This window comes from Vombatus ursinus, unplaced genomic scaffold (assembly GCF_900497805.2).
Source record: "Vombatus ursinus unplaced genomic scaffold, bare-nosed wombat genome assembly UNPS02014812.1, whole genome shotgun sequence".
Taxonomy (NCBI): Eukaryota; Metazoa; Chordata; class Mammalia; order Diprotodontia; family Vombatidae; genus Vombatus; species Vombatus ursinus.
In genome coordinates this window covers 86,413,960-86,440,079 of record NW_020954590.1, presented here as the reverse complement: position 1 = coordinate 86,440,079, position 26,120 = coordinate 86,413,960, and the positions used below count along the sequence as shown (strand labels likewise).

Genomic DNA, 26,120 nt, shown 5'->3' with positions numbered 1-26,120 from the left:
ATGAACAGAAGAAAATAGAATGGAGGGAAATACACAGTAATCATAAGTGTGAATGTGAATGGGATGAGCTCACTCATCAAATGGAAATGGATAACTGTTGTTGTTTGCCCTTCATTACCAAGGAGGACCATGACATCAGGAAGGTGATGCCATGACTTGTAAGTGAATTGGATTTAAGTGATGGAGCACTGTGCAAAGTTACTAGCTCCTCCAGAGTCATCTAGGTCCAGTGGAAAGATAATAGATCAGGATGGCTGGAGAAGGCCCACAAGTAGATAGCAGAATGGATTAGAAACCAGAATCCAAAAATACAAAAATATGTTGCTTACAAGAGACACATTTGAAACACAAGAACAGACCTAGAGTTAAAATAAAGATCTGGAGAAGAATCTATTGCGCTTCAACTGAAGTAAAAAAGGCAGGGCATAACAATCATGATCCCAGATCAAGCAAAAGCAAAAACAGACCTAATGCAAAGAGATAACTGGGGAAACTATATTTTGTTTAAAAGATACCATAGGGTAGGAGAGGATTCTGGAAAGATGGAGGAGTAGGTCAGAAAACTTTAGGCTCTCCAAATTTCCTCCCACAAAAAAAGAGAGAACATCATCTCAGCAGCAAAAACAAATACACAAAAATAAACAAAGCAGTTCTAATATAATTTGAGAAGACCCCTGGAAAGACCTGACCTGGGGTGGGGAGGGGGAGGTTCAGCCTGAGTGACATGCAAACACCTCTAGGCCAACTCTGCAGAATTAACAAACAACAAACCCTGGGGACAGCTGGGTTGAGAGGCAGCCTCAACTTCAGAAACTTTCATTTTGCAGATAGTGTTGGGGTTTGATGACTGAGTTGGAGAAGATTGAAGGATCTTCCACTGTCAAGGGATGCCAAACACAGTTGTGCTGACCAGATGTATCCTGGCCTGTGGCTTGAGGGAGAAGGAGCCAGCACACCTCTGGTGAATGCAGTAGTGAGGAGTGGGGACCTTGTGAGGGATACTTGCAAGAAAGCAGAGTCCCTAGTTTCAGTTCCAGGGCAGAGAGGACAGCTATAGTTTGGAGCCACCAGAGGCACCACAGAGAGCAAGATGATTTGTGGGATAGTATGACTGGGGGCCCTAGCCATGGCTGAAGAGTGGAGAGTAGAGTCCAGGGTTGTGCCCTGAGACAGACCTCAGAAAATAATAGTAAGAAGGACCTGAGACTTGGGGCATCATTCTCTATACCTTGGAACTACAACCTGATTACATTAATAGCTGCTAAAAAACAAAATAAATAGATAGATAGATAGATAGATAGATAGATAGATAGATAGATAGATAAAATGAGTTAGCAAAGGATAAAGAACCCAACCATAGATAATTACTACAAGGACAGAGAAGATCCAGGTTCATTTTCAGAGGAAGACAATGGAACTAAAAAAGCCCTCCTTTTTTCAGTGAGAAACATCTAATGGTCCCAAGTACAAAAAGAGTTCTTAGAAGAATTTTAAAAGGACTTTAAAAATCAAATAAGAGAGTTTGAGGAAAAAAATTAGAAAAAAATAAGAGCAATCTAAGAAAATCAAGAAGATTATGAAAAGAAAGTCAAGCAGCTGGAAATAGAGAATCAAAAACTTAAGGAAGAAAATAACTCCTTGAAAACTAAAATTGGGCAAGGAAAGCTAGTGACATTTTAAGACACCAAGAAATCATAAAACAAAATCAAAAGAATGAAAAATATAGAAGAGAAAGTGAAATATCTCATCAGAAAAATAACTGATTTAGAGAACAGATTGAGGAAAGATATTATAAGAATAGTTGGACTACCCGAAAATTACAAAACAAAAAGGATCTTTATACAATATTACAAGAAATTATCAAGGAAAATTGCACTGAAGTTCTAGAATAAGAAGGCAAAGCAGAAATAGAAAAAATACACCAATCACCACCCGAAAGAGATCCCAGGATGAAAACATACAGGAATACAATAGCCAAGTTTCAAAGTTCCTATGTTAAGGAAAAAATATTGCAAGCAACAAGGGAAAAAAATTAAATATCATGGCGCTACAATAAGGATTACACAAGATCTAACAGCTACTACATTGAAGGACTGTAGGGCCAGGAATATTATATTCTTTAGAGCAAAAGAGCTGGGGTTGTGACCAAGGGTAACTTACTCAGTAAAGTTAAGTATAATCCTGAATGAAAAAAGATAAATGGATATTTAATGAATTGAAAGATTTTCAGGTATTTGTGACAAAACATCAGAACTTAAAAGAAAATTCAACATATAACATCCTGGAGAAATATGAGGTAAACATTCATGACCAATTATAAGACACTCAATAATATCAAATTGTTTACTTCATATATGTGAAAATATTATCAGTACTCTTATGATTGTCATTGTTATTTGGGTAGTTTGAAAGAAAGCCTTGTGCTGAGCTGTGTATGGTAGGGTAATTCTAAAAAAAAAACTGTATAGGGAGAGATAAAAAGGAGTAAGTATCTCATACAAATGAGGGATAAAAGAAAAATAATGATACAGAAGAAGCTAGTAGAGGGGAGGGCAGGTAGTGCTGGAATATTACTCTTAATGGGAATGGGTTAAAGAGGAAATATGTGTGTGTGTGTGTGTGTGTGTGTGTGTGTAATATCTAGAAGGGTACAAAAGTCTTTTAAATTTAGAAGGAAAAGAAGGCAAGGAGAAAGGATAAGGGAGACACTTTTGGAGGGGTGAGTAGGTTAAGGAATAGGAGAGCAAGATGATGGGTAGAAGTTAAGCAGAGGAGTGAGGAGAGATAGGGTAAATAGGGAGAGAAGGATAGTGAGGAAAAATAGGAAGGAGGAAGATACACAAGAAGTGTTTATAGCTTAGAATGTGAATGGGACAAATTTACCCATAAAATGGAAATGGATAACAGATTAAAATTTTGAATTCAGCAATATATTGCTTTCAGGAAACAGAATAAAAATGAGAGATACACACAAAGATAAAATAAAAGGCAGGAGTAGAATTTGTTATGTAAAAATAAAGTAGGGATAGTAATCACGATCTCAGACAAAGTTAAAGTTAAAATAGAATTAATCAAAAGTGGAAAATAGAGAAACTACACTATGTGTCAGCAATATTATTCAGTATTGTTTTAGACCATTTAAAATACCTAGACAGTATAAAATACCTGAGTGTATACCTGCCAAAACAGACACAGGAACTATACGAACATAAATATAAAACATTTTTATGCAAATAAACTCAGATCTAAATAATTGAAGTAATATTTAGTTTTCATTGGTAAGTAAAGTCAATATTTTTAAAATGACATTTTTACCTAACTAATCTGTTTATTCCATGTCATCCCAATCAAATTACTAAAAAATTATCTTACTGAGTTAGAAAAAAATAATAACAAAGTGAATTTGGAAGAGCAAAAGGTCAGGAACTTCAAAGAAACCAGGAAAAAATATAAAGGAAGTAGATTCAACAGTATCAGACCTTAAACTATATTATGAGAGAGAGTATTATGTAAATAAAACCTATATAGCCAAGAACAGAAGGAATGTAGAAAAATAGGGAAAACTTTCATAAACATTCTCTCAGATAGGATGTGATTGGGTAGGAATATTGCTGTGGTGTAAATGATGAGTTGGTTCATTTAGAAAAACATGGAAAGTCTTGGACCTATGAAGGAAGATGCTATCCACCTTCAGAGAAACAGATGACAGCTAGAAATAAGCATAGTATGGTCTTACAGATATATGAGAATATATGTGTATATATGGGTATGTTTGTCAATATCTGCATATATGTATATATATCCACACTTAAATGTAGCCTTCTTTAGGGTGGGGGGAAGGGGAAAAGTAAAGTACAAAGTTCACTGCAGAGAACAAAAGAAATCAACAAGGAAGCTAAAAAAAGTTAGGCAGCTTTGAAAACAGTATAGGGGGCAGCTAGGTGGCACAGTGGATAAAGCACCGACCCTGAAGTCAGGAGGACCTGAGTTCAAATCTGGCCTCAGATCAAACACTTGACACTTAGTAGCTATGTGACCCTTGGCAAGTCACTTACCCCCAATTGCCTAAAAAAAAGAAAGAAAGAAAAGAAAAGAAAGAAAATACTGTGTAGTATTTATTACACATGTTTTCTTGAAATGGAAATTTATTGTTTTATATTGAATCCTCTCTCTTGGTCTGCTGTGTACAGGCAATTTTTTTTCTTTTCTCATTTTGTATTTAAGTTTAAAATTTTAAAAATTTGCAAAAAAAATGGTACCATGGAAAATGAAGTAACATCAAAAAATTTTTACATAAGTTTCTTGATAAAGACCTCATTTCTCAAATATATAGGAAACTGAGTCAAATTTGTAAAAATAAGGGCTCCTCCCCAATTGATAAATGGTCAAAACATATGAACAGGCAGTTTTCAGAAGCAATAATCAAAGCTATTTATAGTCATATGAAAAATGCTCTAAATCACTATTGATTATAAAAATGCAAATTAAAACAACTCTGAGGTACCACCTCACACCAATCAGAAATGACATTGCTAGAAGGGATGAAGGAAAAGAGGCACACTAACAAATTGTTGGTGGAGTTGAGAACTGGTCCCACCATTCTGGAGAACAATCAGGAACTATGCCCAAAGGGCTATCAAACTATGCATACCCTTTGACCCAGCAAGACCACTACTAGGTCTGTTCCTCAAAGATATCAAAGGTAAAGGAAATATGTACATAAATATTTATAGCCACTCTTTTTTGTGGTGGCAAATAATTGGACATTTAGGAGATGCTTATGAGTTAGGGAATGGATAAACAAGATGTAGCATATAATTGTGATGGAGTACTATTGTACTATCAGAAATGATGAGGGGTAGGTTTCATGGCAAAACTCATATGAAGTAGGAAGAAATGGGAAATCATTGGGCACAGTAACAGCAATGTTGTAATTATGATCAATTTAAGACTTGTCTGCTCTGCAGTAATCCAAGACGATTTCAAAGGACTTATGATTTTTTAAAAATGGTGTTTTCCTCCAGGGAGAAAATTGGTGAACTGAGAGCAAACTGAAGTATAATTTTTTTGCTGTCTTTTCTTTTTTTCTTCCTTCCTTCCTTCCTTCCTTCCTTCCTTCCTTCCTTCCTTCCTTCCTCCCTTCCTTTCTTTCTTCCTTCCTTCCTTCCTTCCTCCCTTCCTTCCTTTCTTTCTTTCTTTCTTTGTTTCTTTCTTTCTTTCTTTCTTTCTTTTTCTTTTTCTTCCTTCCTTCCTTCCTTCCTTTCTTTTTTCTTTTTCTTTGTTATATGACTAGTATGGAAATATGTTTTGCATGATTTCACATGTATAATGGATGTAAGTTTGCTTACCTTCACAGTGGCTGTGAGTGGGATGGAAGGGTGAAAGAGAATTTGGAACTCAATCGAATAAATGAATAATAATGGTTTAGAAAAGAACCCCTATATTAGCACTCAGCTTTTTATTGTCCTGGATAATATATCCCTAGATAAGAAAATGTCTGAATAACTCTCCTTATTAAATAATATCTATTCACTAATAGTTACTTATAATCAGAAAGTATGTTGAGAAGTCATTTGGCATGGAGGAGCAAATCACCTCAATGGAAAGGACATCACACTGGGAATCAGGAAACCTGTATTCTAGTTCTTACTGGCTCTGTGACCTTGTACAATTCCTCTAACCTCAATTAAAGACTTAAATGTCCTCAATTCTAAAATGAAGAAGAATACAGTAGATATTTTAAATCCCTTCCAACTTACTATGGTTCTTTTATGTGGATGATTGTCAGAATTCTATCATCAGCACAGAAGGAGAAAATAAAGTATTCTTTTCTAAAAAAAAAAAACCAAAAAACTATTCTGTTTTGTCTTTCAAAGTAGTTGTCTCAACTAAGATTCGATATTTTAACTATGTGTCCTCATCTTCATCAGTTGTTCAACAGAATAGTCAGAGGTACAGTGGAGACATGAGTTCAGATCTGGCTTCAGACACTTAAAAGCTGTGTGACCCTGGACAAGTCACTTAACCTCTGTTTGTCTCAGTTTACACAACACTAAAATGGCAATAAGTGGCACCTACCCACTGGGGTTGTTGTAAGGATAAAATGAGGTGATGTTTGTGAAGTTTTTGCAAAACTCACCATGCAATAGAAATTCAAGCTGTTATTAATTTTTTTTAACCAGGCCTATGATTTCACTAGAACAAAGAGCTCCTTTTAGTAAGTGCAAATCTGAAGCTGTTCTGCAGTTTATAGTTTAAGGAAATTGGCTGGGACATTTAGAAGTTGGGTGATTTACTCAGGATCACACAGTCAATATGTGTCAGGGGCAGAAATTTGAATCAAGGTGTTCCTGAGTCTCAGGCCTGTTAGGTTACTTTTTACACTTCACCATATTGCTTTCTCAGCAATTTAAATAAAAGGAATAAAGAGAAGTTTAAGGGAGAAGGACTAATCGTAGAGGGAAAAATGAATGGCATTATTCCACATATCAAATTTTTTTTGAGCAATGATCAAATTCTTACCCTAAACCATTCTTTCTGTTTCTATTTGACTGTAGGATATTTTCCTTAAATAATTTCCATTACTTTTATTTTTAAAGAAAACTTTGAAGTTTATTGTTAATAAATTCATGTTTTCATTTTTATGATACTGAATTCTTTCTAGTTCCAATAAAAACTAACCTAAAATTTCAAGTTTCCTTTAATATAACTCTGTTGCTACCTTCAAGTATTCTCATGAAATTATCTGTTTTTTTTTCTTTCAGGAAACTACTTTACCTTTGTACTGGATCCATTTCAATATCCATTGGTGTTAAAAAACAGCAAACAATTTAATTTTTCCAAATTTGGAAATGAAATAGGAAGAAAACTTTTCTTACTCCCAAAGGGAACACCATACATGATGAAAACAATAAAAGGATCCTATAAATATCTGCAAAGTGATTTTTTAGACTCGTCTAGTTATAATCTAATGCAGAATCTGCAGCGTATCATGAAAGAGCAACTTTTACAAGCCAAAAATGGAGAAATAAATCAATTATACAAATTTTGTACATCAATAATATTTGAAGCCACGTATTTAACCCTCTATGGGAAGGATCCTGGCACAAATTCAGGTGAAGTTATCCATGAATTAATGGAAGACTTTGTCAAGTTTGATAACAAATTCTTGAGCCTTTTGTCACCTCTACCAACCTTGTCACTACGAGCTATCAGGAATATTCAGAAAAAGTTAATACAATATTTTTCATCAGAGCGCATCTCCAAAATGCAAGAAATATCAGAAGTTGTCAGAGTTAGACAAATTCTTCTTGAGAAATTTACAGAGTTTCAGGATTATGAAAGAGGAGGTAAGAAACTTGTGAGTGATTACTTGTCAAAATAAAATAATTTACTATAGACCTTTGAAATTAAAAGACAAAAGGTGACCTTGAAATTTTTATACTCTTTCTAATTGGCTAATGATAAAATGTTTCACTCTGAAACAACCGTCTATGATAATTGATTTTTTTTTTTTTTTGCTGAGGTGGTAAAACAAGATACTTAACGGTGATAATGAGAAAGATTATAACTGAGCTGCATTTACTCCCTTTACCCTTTCCTTTCCTTTCCCCTTTACACCCCCCCTCCAACATTACAATTTAAACTATTCTCATTAAGCAGAAAATTAGACTTCAGAAGCCTATTGGTCCTCATTAGCATTCACTGATCCTTGGCTGGGTCTGTGTCCTAACATCTTTTAATTAGCACACTGCAAATCTAATCAGTGTAATAAACGCTATTAATCTTCCTTTTCACTTATTTTCTCCCAGCACATCATTTTGCCTTTCTGTGGGCCTCTGTGTCAAACACGATTCCAGCTTCATTCTGGACAGTGTATTATCTTCTGCAGCACCCAGAAGCTGTTGCAGTGTTGCGTGATGAAATTGACTATTTGCTACAGTCAACAGGTCAAAAGAAAGAACCTGATTTTAACATCCTGTTCACCAGAGAACAATTGGACGGCTTGGTCTACCTAGGTAATTTATATTTATCTGTTATGAAGAAAAAAGGTATCTCTCTCCAAACTCTGTTTATCACTCATTTCTGTTTACTGAGAGGTGGAGGACACAGCTGCTTAATTGACATAATAACACCCATTTACATCAATTATGAATTATGTAGTTTATAGCTGTAGATACTCTCATTGCATGTAAACATTAAGGCCTAGGTAATTAACTATGCAAGGTATGCAAAAAAGCTAAATTGGAGCTTTGCAATTATTTGAGAAAAGTTTATGCCTATTAAGTTGTTTGATTCTGAGCATCTGGTGGAGTGTTAATACATTCCAAAGAGCACTAAACTTTATTGACAAGAAAGGTACATAAGTTTTTTTCATTTAAAAAGAAAATATTTTAGAAGATCAATTTGTATACAAAATGCATTTCTTATTCTGTAACATAGTATTGATACTTTTAGTCTTAAAGATATATGTTCTATGCAGCTTAGAATTTGTAATTCTTAAGGAAGTATCGTAAAAATATTTCCAATTCATGATCCACAAAAATTCAAAACAATTCAATACTAATATTAAAATCATAAATGAAATGGTTGATTGAAGAGATTTGTGTGGTTGTTTGAAATTGTAGCTGAAGTTGCCAATGATTATATGTTGTTTCCATCCCTTCATAGGCTTATTTTAATGTGGCATGAGGTTTTCATCTTAATTCTTTTCTGAAAAAAGGGGGGGCATACCTGTTTAGTAGATGTTGAAAAGATGGGTAGTAGAAATGAAAGATACGGCAGAGAACCATGGGTTCAGTCCATCTATCCCTTACCAGGAACCCTTCTATAGCATTCCTGAAAAGTATTCATCCAACCACCACTTGAATATATCCAGGAAGAGGAACTCCATTTGTTTAGATGTTTTCTTCCTTATATGCAGTAGGGACAACCATTTTATAAATTCACTCCTACTCATTAACCAGTTCCCAACATATGAAAAGGGGAGGAAATGGTTGTCTTCCATGCTTTCCCTACTGAAATTGTCTGGTTGAGTAATATCTTCTAGAATAAAATATTTCCGCTTTCTTTTGTCATCCAGGTTAGAATAAAACTTAAGCAAATAGTCATTACAACTGAGATTGTTTAAATAACAACAATAAAAAGGCAAAAGCAGAAATTTTGAAGTCAATTTAGTAATCCTTTAGACCTTTTAGCCTTTAGTCACTTTAGGGATTGAGGCCAAGTCCTATGTTTCCCATTAGGGTTCAGACGGGCACAGATAAAGATGGCATTTCTTCCAGGCATGAGGAATAACTTCTGTGAATGTGCAAAAACAGAGAATGTCTAGTCATCCAATTTGCGAAGAATATAGTGTCTGAAGGGGAGTAATATGAAATAAAACTGGGAAAATAGACAGAGAGAGAAAGAGAGAGTTTTGTTTTTGTGCATAGTAATTTTTATATTTTCTCTTCCATTAGACTATGAGTTACTTGAGAGCAAGTAGCCATTTTTTTGCCGTTCTTTTTCTCTCTCCTTCCTTAGCAAGTGCCTGGCACAAAGTAGGTGTTTAATGAAGGACTGCCGTTATTGACTTGCCTTGGTACCCAAATTTTTCAGGGCCTTATAGCTCAGATTAAGGAGCTTTTAATTTTATCCTCTAGGTAATGTGAAGTCAATGATTTTTGAGCCCATGTCTTTGGAAAATTCTTTTGGCATCTCTGTAAAGGATGGATTGGAGTGAGGAAAGAATAGAAACAACTATTCTGTTAGTCCAGGCAAGAAATAATGATACTCTGAACCAGGGGGATGGTTGTTAGTGAAAGATGTGAGCGTTCTTGTGGAGGTAGAGCCACCAAGACTTGAAAACCATTCAGATTGAGGTTTGGTTGAAAGAGAGAGTATAGAAAAAAAAAGTCAAATATGACTTCAAGTTTACAAATCTGGGTGACTGGGGGGTGGCAGGAAAATTCCTTCAGTAGCAAAAGGAAAGTTTGAAAGAGAGCAATTTTATTTTTTTTTAAAAGTAATTTATTTTGGTTTATCAACAATCACTTCCATATGCTTTTGAGTTTAAAATTCTTCTCCCCCTTCCTGTCCCCAAGACAGCACACAATCTGATATATGCTATATATATACATTCCTAGTAAACAAATTTTCATATTAGTGATGTTGTAAGTAAGAATTTGAACCAATAGGAGGAGCCATCAGAAAGAGGAAACAAAACTCAACAGAAGGGAAAAAATAGCAAATAGCATGCTTCAATTTGCATTCAAACTCCATAGTTCTTTCTTTGGATGTGCATTTTCCATCATGAGGCCTTTGGAGATGTCTTTGATCCTTGTATTGCTGGGAAGGGTTAAGTTTATCAATATTGGTCATCACACAATGTCACTGTTATTGTGTACAACGTTCTCTTGGTTCTGCTCACTTCACTGAGCATCAGACCATACAAGTCTTTCCAGATTTTTCTGAAGTCAGCCTGTTCATCATTTCTTATACCACAATAGTATTCCATTACATTCATATACCACAACTTGTTTAGCCATTCCGCAATTGATGAGCATCTTCTCAATTTCCAATTCTTTGCCACCACAAAAAGAGCTGCTATAAATATTTTTGTACATGTGGGTTCTTTTCCCATTTGCATGATCTCTTTGATATATAGCCCTGGAAGTGCTATTGCTGGGTCAAAGGGTATCACATTTTTATAGCCCTTTGAGCATAGTTTCAAATTGCTCTCCAAAATGGTTGGATCATTTCACACCTCCACCAACAATGCATTAGTGTTCCAATTTTCCCACATCTTCTCCAACATTTATCATTTTCTTGTTTCATCATCTTGGCCAATCTGATAGGTGTGATGTGGTACCTCAGAGTTGTTTTGATTTGAATTTCTCTAACCAATAGTGATTTAGAGCATTTTTTCATATGACTATAGATGGCTTTAATTTCTTCATCTGAGACCTGCCTGTTCATATCCTTTGACCATTTATCAATTGGGGAATGACTTGTATTTTAATAAATTTGACTTAATTCTCTATATATTTTAGAAACGAGGCCCTTATCAGAGAGACTGATTGTAAAAATTCTTTCCCAATTTTCAACCTTCCATCTAATCTTAGTTGCATTGGCTTTGTTTGTGCAAAACCTTTTCAATTTAATGTAATCAAAGTTATCCATTTTGCTTTTTGTAATGTTCTCTATCTCCTCTTTGGTCATGAATTCTTCTGTTTTCCATTAATCTGATAGGTAAACTATTCCTTGCTCTCCCAGTTTGCTTACAGTATCAGCCTTTATATCTAAATCATGCACCCATTTTGACTCTATTTTGGTATATGGTGTGAGATTTTGATCAATATCTAGTTCCTGCCATACTCTTTTCCAGTTTTCCCAGCAGTTTTTTTTTCAAAGAATGGGTTCTTATCCCAGAAGCTGGGGTCTTTGAGTTTATCAAATAATAGATTGTTACAGTCATTGACTACTATGTTTTGCATACTTAACCTATTCCATTGATCCACCACTCTGTTGCTTAGCCAGTACCAAGCAGTTTTGATGATTGTTGCTTTATAATACAATTTAAGATCTGGAATGGCTAGGCCAACTTCCCCTGCTTTTCTTTTCATTAGTTCCCTTGATATTCTGGATCTTTTGCTCTTCCAAATGAATCTTGTTATTATTTTTTCTAACTTTATAAAATAACTTTTGGTAGTTTGATTGGTATGGCACTGAATAAGTAAATTAGCTTAAGTAGAATTGTCATTTTTATTATATTAGCTCGGCCTACCCCGGAGCAACTGATGTTTTCCCAATTATTTAGATCTGACTTTGTGTGAAAGTGTTTTGTAATTGTGTTCATATAGTTCCTGGGTTTGTTTTGGGAGGTAGACTCGTAAATATTTTATAATGTCTATAGTAAGTTTAAATGGAATTTCTCTTTGTATATTTTGTTGTTGGGCTTTGTTGGTAATATATAGAAATGCCAATGATTAATGTGGGTTTATTTTATAGCCTGCAACTTTGCTAAAGTTGTTTATTATTTCACGTAGTTTTTTACTTGATTCTCTAGGATTCTCTAAGTATATCATCATGTCATCTGCAAAGAGTGATAGCTTTGTTTCTTCTTTGCCTATTCTAATATCTTCAATTTCCTTTTCTTCTCTTATTGCTAAAGCTAACGTTTCCTGTACGATATTGAACAACAGTGGTGATAATGGACATCCTTGTTTCACTCCCAATCTTATTGGAAATGCTTGTAGCTTGTCCCCATTACTTATGATACTTACTGAAGGTTTTAGGTAGATTATTTTAAGGAAGACTCTACTCATTCCTATGCTCTCTAGTGTTTTCAATAGGAATGGGTGTTATATTTTGTCAAAAGCTTTTCTGCATCTATTGAGATGATCATGTTGTTTCTGTTAGTTTTGGTGTTGATATTATCAATTATACTGATAGTTTTCCTAATATTGAACCAGCCCTGCATTCCTTGTCATAAATCCCACCTGGTCATAGTGTATTATTCTTGTGATAAATTGCTGTAATCTATTTGCTAATATTTTATTTAAAATTTTTGCATCTACATTCATTAGAGAAATTGGTCTATAATTTTCCTTCTCTCTTTTGACTCTTCCTGGTTTAGGTATCAGCATTATAAAAAGAATTTGGTAAGACTCCTTCTTCACCTATTTTCCCAAATAATCTATATACTATTAACTGTTCTTTAAATGTTTGATAGAATTCACATGTAAATGCATCTGGCCTTGAAGATTTTTTCCTAGGGAGTTCATCAATAGCTTGTTCAATTTTTTTTTTCTGAGATGGGGTTGTTGAAGTAAAATACTTAAATAAGTAAAATACTTACTTCCTCTTCTATTAATCTGGACAATTTATATTTCTGTAAATATGTATCCATTTCACTAAGATTGTCAAATTTATTGGCATACAGTTGGGCAAAATAGTTACCAATTATTGTTTTAATTTCCTCTTCCTTGTTGGTGGATTCACCCTTTTCATTCTTGATACTAGTAATTTGGTTTTCTTCTTTCTTTTTTTTAATTAAATAAACCAAAAGTTTGTCTATTTTATTGGTTTTTTCATAAAACCAGCTCTTAGTTTTATTTATTAGTTCAATAGTTTTCTTAATTTCAATTTTATTAATTTTTCCTTTGGTTTTCAATATTTCTAACTTGGTGTTTAATTGAGGATTTTTAATTTGTTCTTTTTCTAGTTTTTTTTTAGTTGTATGCCCAATTCATTGATCTCCTCTTTTTCTATTTTATTTATGTAAGCATTTAGAGATATAAAACTTCCCCTAAGAACTGCTTTTGCTGCATCCCATAAGTTTTGGTATGTTGGAAAGAAGGCAGTTTTAGAGGGGAAACAAATTCTGTTTTGAACATATTGAATTTGAGAAGCTATGAAACATCTAGAAGGAAATATCTGGCAATGAAGGTGATGGTGCACAGTTGGAGCTCATAAGAAAGAGGTTATTGTTTGTTGTTCAGTCATTTCAGTCATGTCCAACTCTTCATGACCCCATTTGAGGTTTTCTTGGCAAAGAAACTGGAGTGGTTTCCCAATTCCTTTTTCAACTCATTTTATAGATGAGGAAACTGAGGAAAACAGGATTAAGTGACTTGCCAAGGATCGCACAGCTAGTATCAGAGGCTGGATTTGAACTCAGGTCTTCCTGACTCCAGTTCTAGGGCTTTATCTACCACTCCATCCAGCTGCCCAAGTGAGACATTAGGAGTGGATATATGCATTTGGGAATCATCTGCATAGAAATGTTCATTGAACCTATGGAAGCTAAGGACATCTTCAAAGTAGCAAGGGTAGAGAGAGAAGAGAAGGAGCTCAAAAGAGAACTTTAGGGAATAATCAAGCCAAGAAAGTCGATGATGGTACAACAAAGGAGGCAAGGACCAGGAAAGAATAATGCCATGGAATGCCAAGGAAGAAAAGAATACCCAGACTCAAAAGCTGCAGATAGGTTAATGAGAGTGAGAGAGAGAAAAGACCATTGAATTTAATGGCTAATTTAACCTTGGTGAAAGTGGGTTCAGTTGAAATATGGGTTTGAAATCCAGGTAGCAAGGAATTAGACAGTGAGTGGAGTAGTGAGAAAGTTGGGGTAACAAGTCTCTTTGCTAATACCATTTGAAAGAGAAGAGATAGGAGATGACAATATGAGGAAAAGGCAGTCTCATGAGGGTGTCATGAAGGGAAAAGCATCTAAACTGGACTTGAAATGATGGGAAGAATTCTTACAAGTAGATTGGGGAATAGAATATTCCAGAAAATGTTAGCAAATCAGTGAAGACAGAAAAATATTTATATGTGTTTAAATAGTCCAGTTTGGCCAGAAATATATATGGAGAGGAGTAATAGGAGATAAGACTAGAAAAATAGGTTATATCCAAACTGTTGAGGTCTTTGAATACCGAATTAAGATGTACAAGCTTTATTTGGCAAGTAGTGGAGAATCATTGAAGGATTTTCAATAGGGAATTTATGTGATCAGAACTCTTCTTTGGAAAGATTAACTATGGTATATTAAAGGTATGAGTAGTACTATGTCATATTATATAGAAAGCTGGCTTTGAAGTTGTAAAGAGTTGGCTGTAGTTCCTACCTCAGGCACATATTGACAGTGTGACCATGGACAACTCAGTTAATCTCTCAGTGCCTCAGGAAATTCTAAGATTTTAAGTTGCAGAGCAGATGCCTGTCTTTATTAATAGAGAGAGTTTCCTTACAGGGAACTTCTTCATCAATGAAATCACAGGTATGATTTCAAGAAAGGGGGAAAGTAAGATGGATTGGAGTGGAGAATGACAGGAGGCTTAGAGACCAATAAGAAAGCTATTGAAACAGGCTAGTTAACAGTTAATGAGGTCCTGAATATGGATGGTAATGAAATGGATGGATTCAAGACACATAGTATAGATGGAATTAAAAGAACTTGGCAATTAATTTAGTGCAAAGGAGAAATCACTGATGATTTGTAGGTTTGAGCATGGATTAACTGGAGGAATGATACTATCATTAATAGAAATAGAAAAGTTAAAAAAAGAAACATTTGGGGGAGTAAAGATGGAAAGATTATAAAGTGTTTGAGGGACTTAACAGGTAGTGATGTCTAGCAGGTAGCTGGAGAAGTCCAAGTTGAAAGTATAGATTTGGCAAGACCTTCACTTAGAGATGACAATTTAAGCCATGGAAGTAAATGAGATAGTTAAGGAAGATTGTTTGTTGAGGGAAGAAAGGCCAAAGGAAAGAGAATAAGCATATATTAAATGCTGATTTGTGGCTTGTTACTATGCTAAGTACTTTCAAGATTGTATCTCATTTGGTCCTCATAATAAGCTTGTGAGGTTGGTGCCATTGAGATTCCGTTTTTTCAATTAACCAGTCTGAGGTAGAAAGAGGTTGGGGGACTTGCCTAGAATCACACAGCAAGTTAGTGTCTGAGGTCAAATTTGGACTCAGTTCTTCCTGACTCCAGGCCCAGCCACCTAGCTCCCTTTCCTCTGTTGAAAGAGGGAATAGGAAAAGGTCAAGGACAAAGACTTGAGAAATGTCTCATTTCAAGAGTTAGAAGGAGCAAGAGAAGCCAGAGACAGAGTGATGAAGAAGGTTAGAAGAAAAACATGTTTATAGCTATAAATAATGCTTCTTACTACTTAGTGCCATTTGGCAGATTTAGAGGCAAAGATAGGACCAACAACATGAAGGTACCTGCCTCTAGAATTTTGCCCCTTGGTTCATGACTTAAGATCATGGACGTGGTAATGTGAAAGAAGCTTTATATTTGTTACCAGAAGTAGTTCAGAAGACAAGTGGTGTTTTTCCCCCTATATTTTGCATATAATACCAGAGAAAGGTTTATTTAATTTTTAGAGGGAAATACATATAAACATTTAGCATACAGACATATACACTCTAACTGTATGTGTACATCTATGGTTATAGTATATTATATATGTAAAATACACTATAAACACTATATAGTATATAAAATATACTATAAACAGTATGTATGTATATATGTGTGTGTATATATATCTATACATACATATATATACACATATATATGTATATATCTTTTAGAAATCATTTGTGGACATGCTAGGGAGCCTAAAAATATGAGCTTAAGGTCCAGGTCAATTACTATCTTTTATAAGAGGCCTTTCCTGATTCTTCCCATTGTTAATGTTGTCCCATCACCTGAAATTGCTTTGTATTTATTCTGTACATATTTTATATTGAGGTATCTAAATAGAATTTCTTTCCAATAGGATATAAGTTCCTTGAGAATAGGAAGCTTTGTTTGGTGGTTGTCACATAGTAGGCACTTAATAAATACTTGCTTGATTGAATTGAATTAAATTTGCATCACCAGAGCCTATCCCAAACTAAGGCACAATGTTGTTTAATTGAATTAATTGGAATGTATCAAGCCTTGGACCTTTGTCTCCACCTTCAGAAGCACTGAATTTTGTGTGCCATTACTATGGACGTATGAGTTTTTCATGGCACAAATCATTCACATATACATTAGTGGTATTAAGGACAGGATTCCAGTTGGCATCACACAGCCATTTCATGTCAAAGTTCCCTGTATATTATGAATCTTTAAAATGTGTAATACCTCAGTATAGAGGTGAGGAGAATTGTAGTGCTTTCTAAAATGCTGTCAGATACCACATAGTAGAAGCATTTGTGTTTGAACTTTTACAAAAGTAGTAAGACCTGTCCCCCCCCCAAGTGTTTATTATAACTTACACAAATGTTCAAATATATCTGTGATCACATTGCTTCTGGCATTCTTCCTAGGGATGTTGTTTGTAACTCTTCCCTGCCTAGCTATCCAATGCCGTTTTTCTCTGTGTCTTCCAAAATTTTTATTCTAGGGGATCTACCCAACCCTCCCAGAAGTCTTCCTTTCTTTTTCGTGACATTTAGAGGGTACCAGTGAAGCATTCTGGTTATCCATTTCTCATTCCTTGTTCTTACCACGTGACCAATCCATCTTTTCTTCCTAATTCCTTGATGGCATCTTTTTCTCTATTTTTCCTATGAGTTCCTTATTGAGTACAGGTTTCAGCCTTCTTACGTCCACCCTACTCCTTTCCATTGCTCACTGTGTAACACTTATTTCTAGTTTTTTAGAAGCACTTTCATCCTTGTCTCACAGCCATACATCAACATCAACAGAAAGTAAGTATTGGAAAGATGAGCTGTTACTTTCATGGGAAACTTGAGGTCAGTAAGAGAGCTTGAAGTTTTTTGAAAGCAATCTTACGTGCTCTCCTCCTTTTCAACTCTGGTCCCAAGTCAGTATCCATCTATATTGTGTGTCATACACACACACACACACACACACACACACAAACACACACACACACACATGCGCTCACACACACGTATGCACACATACACGCACGCACGCACACACACTATTAGACAGGATCTTTAGGGTGTCTATCTACATGCATGTTAATAATATCTAACATTTATGAAATACTTTGAGGTTGGTAAAGAACTTTATGCTTTATCTCATTTTATTGTCCTAACAACCCTGGGAGGAAGCTCCTATAATTATCCTCATTTTACAGAAGAGGAAAATGAAGCACATAGAAAGAAGTCAGGTAACTTGTCTAAGGCCACACAGTTTGTAAGAGTATAAGACTAGATTTGAGCTCAGTTCTTAATGAATCCAGAAATCTTGGCAATATGCATTCTTCATCCATTTGATATTTCCTATAAAGATGGGCAGGCCAAATTTCTTTGAGTCATTACAAATCTCTTGAAGAATATTTTGCAATGTGTTGGGGCTTGATGCGATCAGAACAGTTCCAAACACAAATAGGAGCATATGGAAGACCTACCTTCATAGGAGGTAGAAGCATATCTACAGACTTATCAGAAGTTAAGGAAGTTCTTCCAGCATGTTGAGTGCATCCCCACGGTACACTTTTGAGAAGACAAGGACCAGAGTCACATGGGATCATAGGCATTGGTGGGTTGCAGTTGGCATTAGATATAACTCCTAGATTGATTAGATCAAAGATCCATTTGAGTATTTAAATAAGTCATTTGAGTCCAGGGATCATAAATAATAGTATAACTTCAGGCCTTGTATATAGCAGGCACTCAATAAACACTTACTGAAGGAATAAAGGAATGAATAGCTAATTGTCCCATATTTCTGTAAATCTAATGTTATATCTATGCTTGCTGGTGGCCTCCATAATACCCAGCTGACATATGCTTCATGCAGGATGAAGTCTATTTTAGGTAATTACAAAGCAAATTCAAAATTTAAAATCCATCTAAAGTATTCAAATATTGGACAAACTTTTAAAAATTATTTGTTTAAGCTCCATACTGTTCTATTCACCTATTCACATAAAGCAATAGCAGAGAACATGTTTCATACTTTAAGCCACCCACTACTTAAGATATATAGTGGAGACATGTTTTTGTCCAATGAATTAGAAATGCTTTCACATCTGGAAGCTGCCCCCTTGGAGACCCAGCTGGAATTGGCCAGTTGGGCAACACAGCTCTCTCCTTTCCTTTCCTCTCCTCTCCTTTTCCTCTGTCCACATAGAATATTGTACCTTTACCTACTGGTACTCTGCCCAAAGGAATGTAAATTTTGATGCTGAAACCTTTTTGTTTTTTTTAACGACCTCACCTTAAACCCAAATCACTCTGACTCTCATTGATTGGCCAACAGTAGGTCCCAGGCCAAACCCCTCTTGGTCATTGTTTGGGCCCTGACTGGCTCAGAGTGAATGTAAATAGCAATTATTTCTGTTTTGGCCAGAAATCCTGAGGATCTTCCCCTCCAAAATTGATTTTTTTTTTTTACTAAAGAGTCTCATTTCTTACTAAGGCTTAATCACTGAATGGGTTGGCACTGCCTCAGTCTGAGACCTGTTAAAGACTGTAGCTTAAAAAGGCCAAGGTCTCCCACTGCATCCAGGGCCATCTCCAGTCATCCTGATCTAGATGACTCTGGAGGAGAAAGTGAGGCTGGTGACTTTGCACAGCCCTACCTCACTTAAATCCAATTCACTTACGTGGCATGGCATCCCCTCCCTGATGTCATGGTCCTCTTTAAGAACGAAGGACAAACAACAACAACAATCACATCCCTTCACTCCTGTCTTCTAAGTCTACATGTGTGGTAGAACTAGTAGGATGACAATATAGCTGATTTTACACCTTTTTTACAGTCCTTTTTTTTTTTTTTTACAATCCTTAACACCATCTTCAACCACATAGTCTATATCCATTGGCACTCATAGTGGAAGTGATTATATAACAGTCTATACCAATCATTAAGATGATCAATATTAATAGATTGCCATGTCACAGTATATCCATTTTACAATAAAGTTGAGTATGCATAGATAATGTGGCATAAGTGGATGAAGTGCTAAACTTAGAAACTAGAAGCCTGGGTTTGAATCTCTGAATTCCACCCCTGACACATACCAGCTGTGTGACACTGAACAAGTCACTGAGCCTCTCAAAGCCTCAGTTTTATCCTCTGCAAAATGGGACTAATAATATTTATGCTATATACCACACAGGGTTGTTGTAAGGAAAGTGCTTTGAAATCCTTAGATTGCTATAGAAATCTGAGTTATTATTTATATTTTACCCTAGCCTATATTTTTGGGTGTCACAAGTTGCAGTAAATCAAAATCATCTGTCAGTTTTTGCAGCCCAATTTTTGAAAGTTTTCACTGTAAAAGTGATATGTGTATCTCCATCTGACAGTATTCCTTTTATTTTTCTGCCTTTGTGTGCTGTTACCCAAGGAAGTTCTCTTGCTCTAGTACAACACCAAGGGCCTTAGAAGATATAACTGCTCAGAAAACAGCTTTAGGTACAAAGAGAGTGAATGAAAGAGCTATTTTCTGGCTGCATGAAAGCAGCAATGGAGAATCAGAATGTTGAAGGTGATGTCAAGGCTTGAAAGAGAAGTCTGTTTTCTGTGATGTGCTGGTCAGTCTTGCTCATCTGAAAGCACAGACAACCTCCCTGTAATCATCATCATGGCTATTGTTGGCACCCTGCTGTGCGTAGTGTAAATGATCAAAATATTTGCATTCTTGATAGCAATTTTCCTATAATCTGCTCTAATAATTATAGTACCCCATTACCTGCTAAATGTTAGTATATATTAGCAATCTATTATGCACAATAAGTTTGGTAAAACATTTAAAGATAGAGATTGTGTTTAATTAAAATCAACTTTCATATGAAAGCCAAATGAACTAATGGTTCCCAATGACCTTTTATTACCTGCAGTCCCTTGTCTGGGCTGGATGATTGACAGCTTGTTGTTTGGCTACCATGTTGTATTTCAGCTGACAAGACTTTTCATTTTAACTCAATTTCCCTGCCTATCACAAGCTGGTGGCAGGCCAGGCTCAAGTCACCCAGTTTTGCCTCAGCAGCTTGCTCTATTTCTCATTAGTACGCATTTATTCAGTGGAAATTGGAAGACAAATGCTTGAAGGCATGCGAACTAAGTATAGCAAATTAGGTTTAAAGACTGAATATTTATAAGTATATTGAAACAGGGTTTCTTTTTTAAAAAAAATTTAGAGTGAATTGAGAACTAAGTGCTAGCTTTGGTATAAAAGAAGTGAAGATAGAAGTAGGAGGATTCTAAGAATAACAATACTACGAGCTTTCTCTTTACATTTTGGAAATCTGTAAAAAAAAAAAAAGAAAAAATCTCTCTGACAACACCTTATCAAAAAGCAACCTGGCTTCTCCGTGATATGGAGCTTGTACAAGGAAGTTTAGCACCTCATGTGTAAGAAGGGGGGAAAAATGAGGGTCATGTTCATTTGCTGCTTGGTTATCCCTTGGTATGTTTTAAATTGCCTTGTTTGTTCGGCACTAGCACAGAAACAGATGTTGCTTTACTGTGCTGGATAATTTACTGTTCCTCATGGTGCCGAATAGAAGTCCTCTTGAGCTGCCCAGCTGGTCTGTCAGTAGCACTGGCTGGTGTCTGCCCAGCTATGACAACTGCAAGTAGATGCCGCTTTTATTGGGCACTTGTCATTCTTTCAACTTAGCACTTTCCCCCCACAGATATACAGGGGCTTCCTGGAAAAGGAAATATGTGTGTGTGTGTGTATATGTGTGTGTGTGTGTGTGTGTGTGTGTGTGAGTGTGTGTGTTATGTCGTAGACCCACATAAGCTCCACTCTCCTTTGTTGATCATAATGTGACTCATTACTTTTGTCATCTAATGATTATCAGCATGATTGCTCAGAGCAAGAGCCAAGCTCGCCTTCCACACATAACTGGTACTGGAAGGTGAGACAGATTTGTCATTTACGATCTGACCACTAAGCCACACTTTGTGCTCCATCATTGTGATTAACTTCTGCATAAGATATGCTTGCCCAGTTGTCATTTGTGATACCGCAGTGGGCCCAAACTGTCATGCTTCCTGGGAGCAAGTCAGCCAATAGGCTCCGACTGTGTTATTCAGGTTGTTAAATGTGAACCTGCCATCTCACAGGAGACACTCCAGGATTCTTTTGCTTTTCTTCTTCCTCCACCCTCCTTACTGGACTTGTTGGGGGAACATATGTCAGCTACCATTTCCCAACGACAGGCTAAAATGGTATTATCCCCTTACAGGGTTTTCCAAGGAAGTTGACAGCTTTCGATTGGGGTTGAACGTTGCCTTTTGTACCCTGGAAAGTTTGGTTGCCAGTGCTGCCAGTTGATATCTATTGCGTCAGGTACCTTATGGCTATGTGTAGTTGAGGCCATGTTCTGGAACCAAAATTGGGGTGTGTGTGTGTGTGTGTGTGTGTGTGTGTGTGTGTGTGTGTGTGTGTGTGTTTTCCTGGCTTCCTCATCAACAAGCGGATTTGGCTCTGCCTGATTATAGTAACAAAGGCAGTCTAAAAGAATATGTACAACCTCATTGTACGTCACATCGAATCTCTACCATGGCCACACAGAGCTGACCGCAGCCTCATTTCTTTAGACAAATGCATGCTTAAGGAAAAACCTCATGTGACAAAACATTCAAGCCTTCCCCCCACCTTTTTATTATGCAAGCTGGGCACAGATTTAATTTTTAGTGAAACCAACTTTGTTATCTTTTATGCAGACACAGCTCTGCTGTGAAGTGTCCATCTTTAATAATGTAACCTGTGGGTGCTGTGGGCTACAAAGCCTTGCTAATCGGTCACAAAGAGAGAATTTGTGTTTGCATGCGTGCATATGTTTTATTGCAAACTATAAACACAGCCACTTATCATTTTGTGAGAAATAAACTATTTGGAGCTGTTTTTGCATTGATGAATAGAAGGAATCAGGTTTTATATTCTAGCCCCCATCCCATACATGCTGGAGGAAAAATAGTCAATTTTGATTATGAAGAGAAAGATGCAGACCTAGACAGGAGCTACATTCTGATATGCATGCTATCAGAATGATTTATGCAAATTATGCATATTATTCCCAAAGGAATTCCTCCTCAAACTGCCAGGATAAATTGCCGGAAATTAGCCATAAAATCTGTCGTGCTAGGAGCAAAAGGTGAAGGCCACTGGGAAAGCAAGGACATTCAGCTTCTGAAGTCTTCCAGGACATGATAGAGCCTGATTATTTTACCTAGGTCCTGAGAAGGATGTGGTTTCTCCTAAAGTATTTTCCCAACAAATACTGAATCACACTTTATTTACCACTAACATAAGGAAATTTATGCTATTAAAGGCCTCAATGCTTCTTTAACAGCTAATCTAGCTTTGAAAAATATTAGTAGTTTTCAAAGAGTTGGAACAACCTTTCACTAGAATGGATGCATTGCTTCTCCCAGAAACTTGAATGACTACTGTTCCAAATGAAGCAGTGCTTAGAGCTTGGAAGATTCTTTCAACTAACTGGCAATGTTGGGTCTACTACTCCCTGTTACACCAAAGTATGAAAATATAAGAGATCATTACATCTAAAGATTCTCTTGCTTTCTGCCTTCCCACTCCCCACTGGTTGCTTCCATGAATTACTTCCCTTTTGGTCCCTGGTGGGTATGTGCAAGAAAACATCTTTTTTTCCTTTTTTAATTGATCCTTTAGACAAGCAGTATATGGATAACTAGGTGGTTTTTCTAAGAAACATCCATGATTTAATAACTAATTATTGTTGATTTTTTCTTACTACAGAAAGTATCATTAATGAGACCTTACGACTGACCTCAGTTTCTTCCAATATACGTTGTAATAAAGAGGATATCACCCTAAATTTAGGAAATGGAGAAGTCAATCTACGAAAAGGAGATACCACCATCATTTACCCACCACTCCTGCACTATGACCCAGAAATCTTTGAACAGCCTGAGGTAAATATTCGGCTGATGCACGCTACTTATTTTTTAGGCTCCTAGTCCATTGCCTTTAATGGGAGCTTTGTTTATATCCTGGTGTTCCTCCAAACAAAAACTAAAAAAAAATCTTCCCACTTTATGTTGTGTTTTCTAGTACCCAAAGGTCATATAGGATTATAGATTTAGAGCTGGAAGGAACTTTAAAAGTCATCTAGTCTAATCCCTTCTTTTTCCAGATGAACAACTAAGGCTCTGAGAAGTGAAGATATTTGGGACAGGGCACACCAATTGTACAACTATGATTTGAACCCTTATTCTCTGACCCAAATCTTGCCATCTTTTCACTGTACCACACTGACAAAGAAACGTGGTGCTAAAGCTATCGTTCTTTTCAAAGAAAATAACCATTACATTTTGATTTCCATAAATGTTGTGATAAATATAGGCTTAGTTTGGCAGGGGATCATTGGATAGAAGTATAAGAATCAGAGGAAGCATTATACAAAGTTAGAAAATTATAAAACAGAAATTTTTAAATGTTAAGGTAAATGGGGTTAGGTGACTTGCCCAGGGTCACATAGCTAGTAAATATCTAAGGCTGGATTTGAACTCAGGAGAATAGGGATTTATTATCAAGCAGGCTTGACTCTTCCAAACTCTAAAATTAGCATGGTTTTCTTTGCACCAAAAGCTTTTTGGTCTTTTGTTTTGTTTTGTTTTTACCTCTCATCGTAGGGATTTACCCCTTGTTGATCAATTATTATGGTGTTGTGAACTTGTGTTTGTAAAACTGATGCTTTGACTCTAAAACTCTGGGTATAATTGTGTCATCTCCTTGTATTTTTTTCTGAAGCTAGAGTTAATGAATATCAAAGACAAGAAATTAATCCACCCTGGTTCATCCTTTAATACAACCTCTGAAGTTCATCACCTGCATGCAAATTGAATATGGTCCTACTGTTCCCTAGCTTTGAGGGAAAGGATGTTGTGACAGTGGTCTCTTCAGTGAAATGCAATTTCTGAAAGGTAGATTTCTATGTCCTGAGATGCAAGTTCATGGCAGGATCATTTTCAGATATACCATCTAAGTAGTTGGATATTTATGGATCTGACTGGATTAGAATATTGTCTAATTTATAAAGTTAAGGTTGAGGTGAATCACAAAAAATAAATTATCATTTACATTTGTGAAAGCATTTTTGAAAATTCTCCAAAGTGCTGTTCCTCTGACCAATAGAGTACTCTGACCAGTAATAATGTGTATTATCATCATCCTCACTCTCAGTTTAAGGAAAGCACCTATTAGGCCTGTAAAAAAAGAGTATCTGGAGATTTATTTTGAATGTTCTGTCATTTGTTTCTTGTGTGACACTGAGCGAGATCACAACCTTTCTGAACCTGATTTTCCTCATTTGTAAAAGGTGATGATAATACACTACCTTTTTAAAAAGGGTTTTGTGAACATAATGCTTCATAAAATTATACATTTATAAGTTATGATGTTATTGTTATACACTCTGCTAATGGCGGGTCTTTGTGGGTGGCCTCCATAATACCCAGCTAACATACTTTGCCCAGTTGCAAGTGAGTCAGAGACCACATTGTTCCAAACTGAAGAATGGTCAGTTGCTAGCAACATTTGCACTCATGGCCAGAACTGCTGCATTTTAAACACTGAATGGGGAATGGGTGCAGCCCTCTTTAGGTCTTATAGACTCACATGTCCAAGAATTGAACTCAAAAGTCTATCAAACTCCTACCCCTAAAAATCCAGCATGCTATCCTTTTTCATTGTTCAGTTGTTTTTCAGTCATGTCCAACTCTTCAGGACCCCATTTAGGGTTTTCTTGGCAGAGATACTGAAGTGGTTTTCCATTTCCTTCTCCAGGTCATTTTACAGATGAGGAAACTGAGGTAAACAGAGTTAAGTAATTTGCCCAGAGACACACAGCTAGTAAGTGTCTGAGGTCAGATTTGAAATCAGGAAGTTAAGTCATCCTGACTCCAGACCCAGTCCTCTATTTACTACACCACTTAGCTGCTCCAATCCTATCAGACTTTTAACTAATTTATAAATTGGATTACTACTAAAAATTACACTTTTAATTTATATCACTAATGTTCTTGGCACCTAGTAAGTGCTTTTTAAATGCTCTTCATACAGTCAGTCTTTTAATGTGTTCTCGCTGCTTAAGAAGAACAGAATGGTATGATATAGGAATAGGCTTAGACAAAGACTGTAACCCTTTATAACAAGCCTATACCATCATAGACTCCAAAGTCTTACTGTCTCTAAACCAATGGCTTTAAAACACATCTAAGGTGTCTCTCTTCCACTTATTAGCTATTCAACACTGATCAAATCCCTTAATCTCCTTTGTATCTCAGTTTCTTCATCTGTAAAATGGGAAATAATAACTCACACATTATCTATCTCATAGCTATGAGGAAAGTACTTTGTAACCCTTAAAGTAATTCATAAGCTAATATATAGAACTAATAGGTTAGTTCAGCCTTAAGATTTTAAATGATCAAGTAAAATATTGCCAAGGAAATGGTATGATTATCATAGACTTTTAGAAAAACAATGTCATGACATTTGAATGCAGTGCTTTCACTGGTCCCCCAGCCTATTGCCTTGCCTTTTACAGCTTTTAAGAATTTTATGACAAAAGTGAACACAATTGTTAGGGGGAAATGTCTCTGTGTGTCTGCCAGCATCCCACCTGGTCCTACCATAATGCAGTGGTTCTGG

At 36.0% G+C, this 26,120-nt stretch overlaps 1 protein-coding gene across 1 annotated transcript in view; it reads left to right on the top strand.

Annotated features, from left to right (window-relative positions):
* LOC114054120 (25-hydroxycholesterol 7-alpha-hydroxylase-like) overlaps positions 1–26,120 on the top strand; it is a 260,480-nt gene that overhangs the window by 223,246 nt on the left and 11,114 nt on the right. The window contains exons 3-5 of the mRNA XM_027877253.1: positions 6,765–7,349; positions 7,812–8,018; positions 23,205–23,380. Of these exons, the coding sequence (XP_027733054.1) occupies positions 6,765–7,349; positions 7,812–8,018; positions 23,205–23,380 (968 nt within the window). The remainder of the gene's footprint in view (positions 1–6,764; positions 7,350–7,811; positions 8,019–23,204; positions 23,381–26,120) is intronic.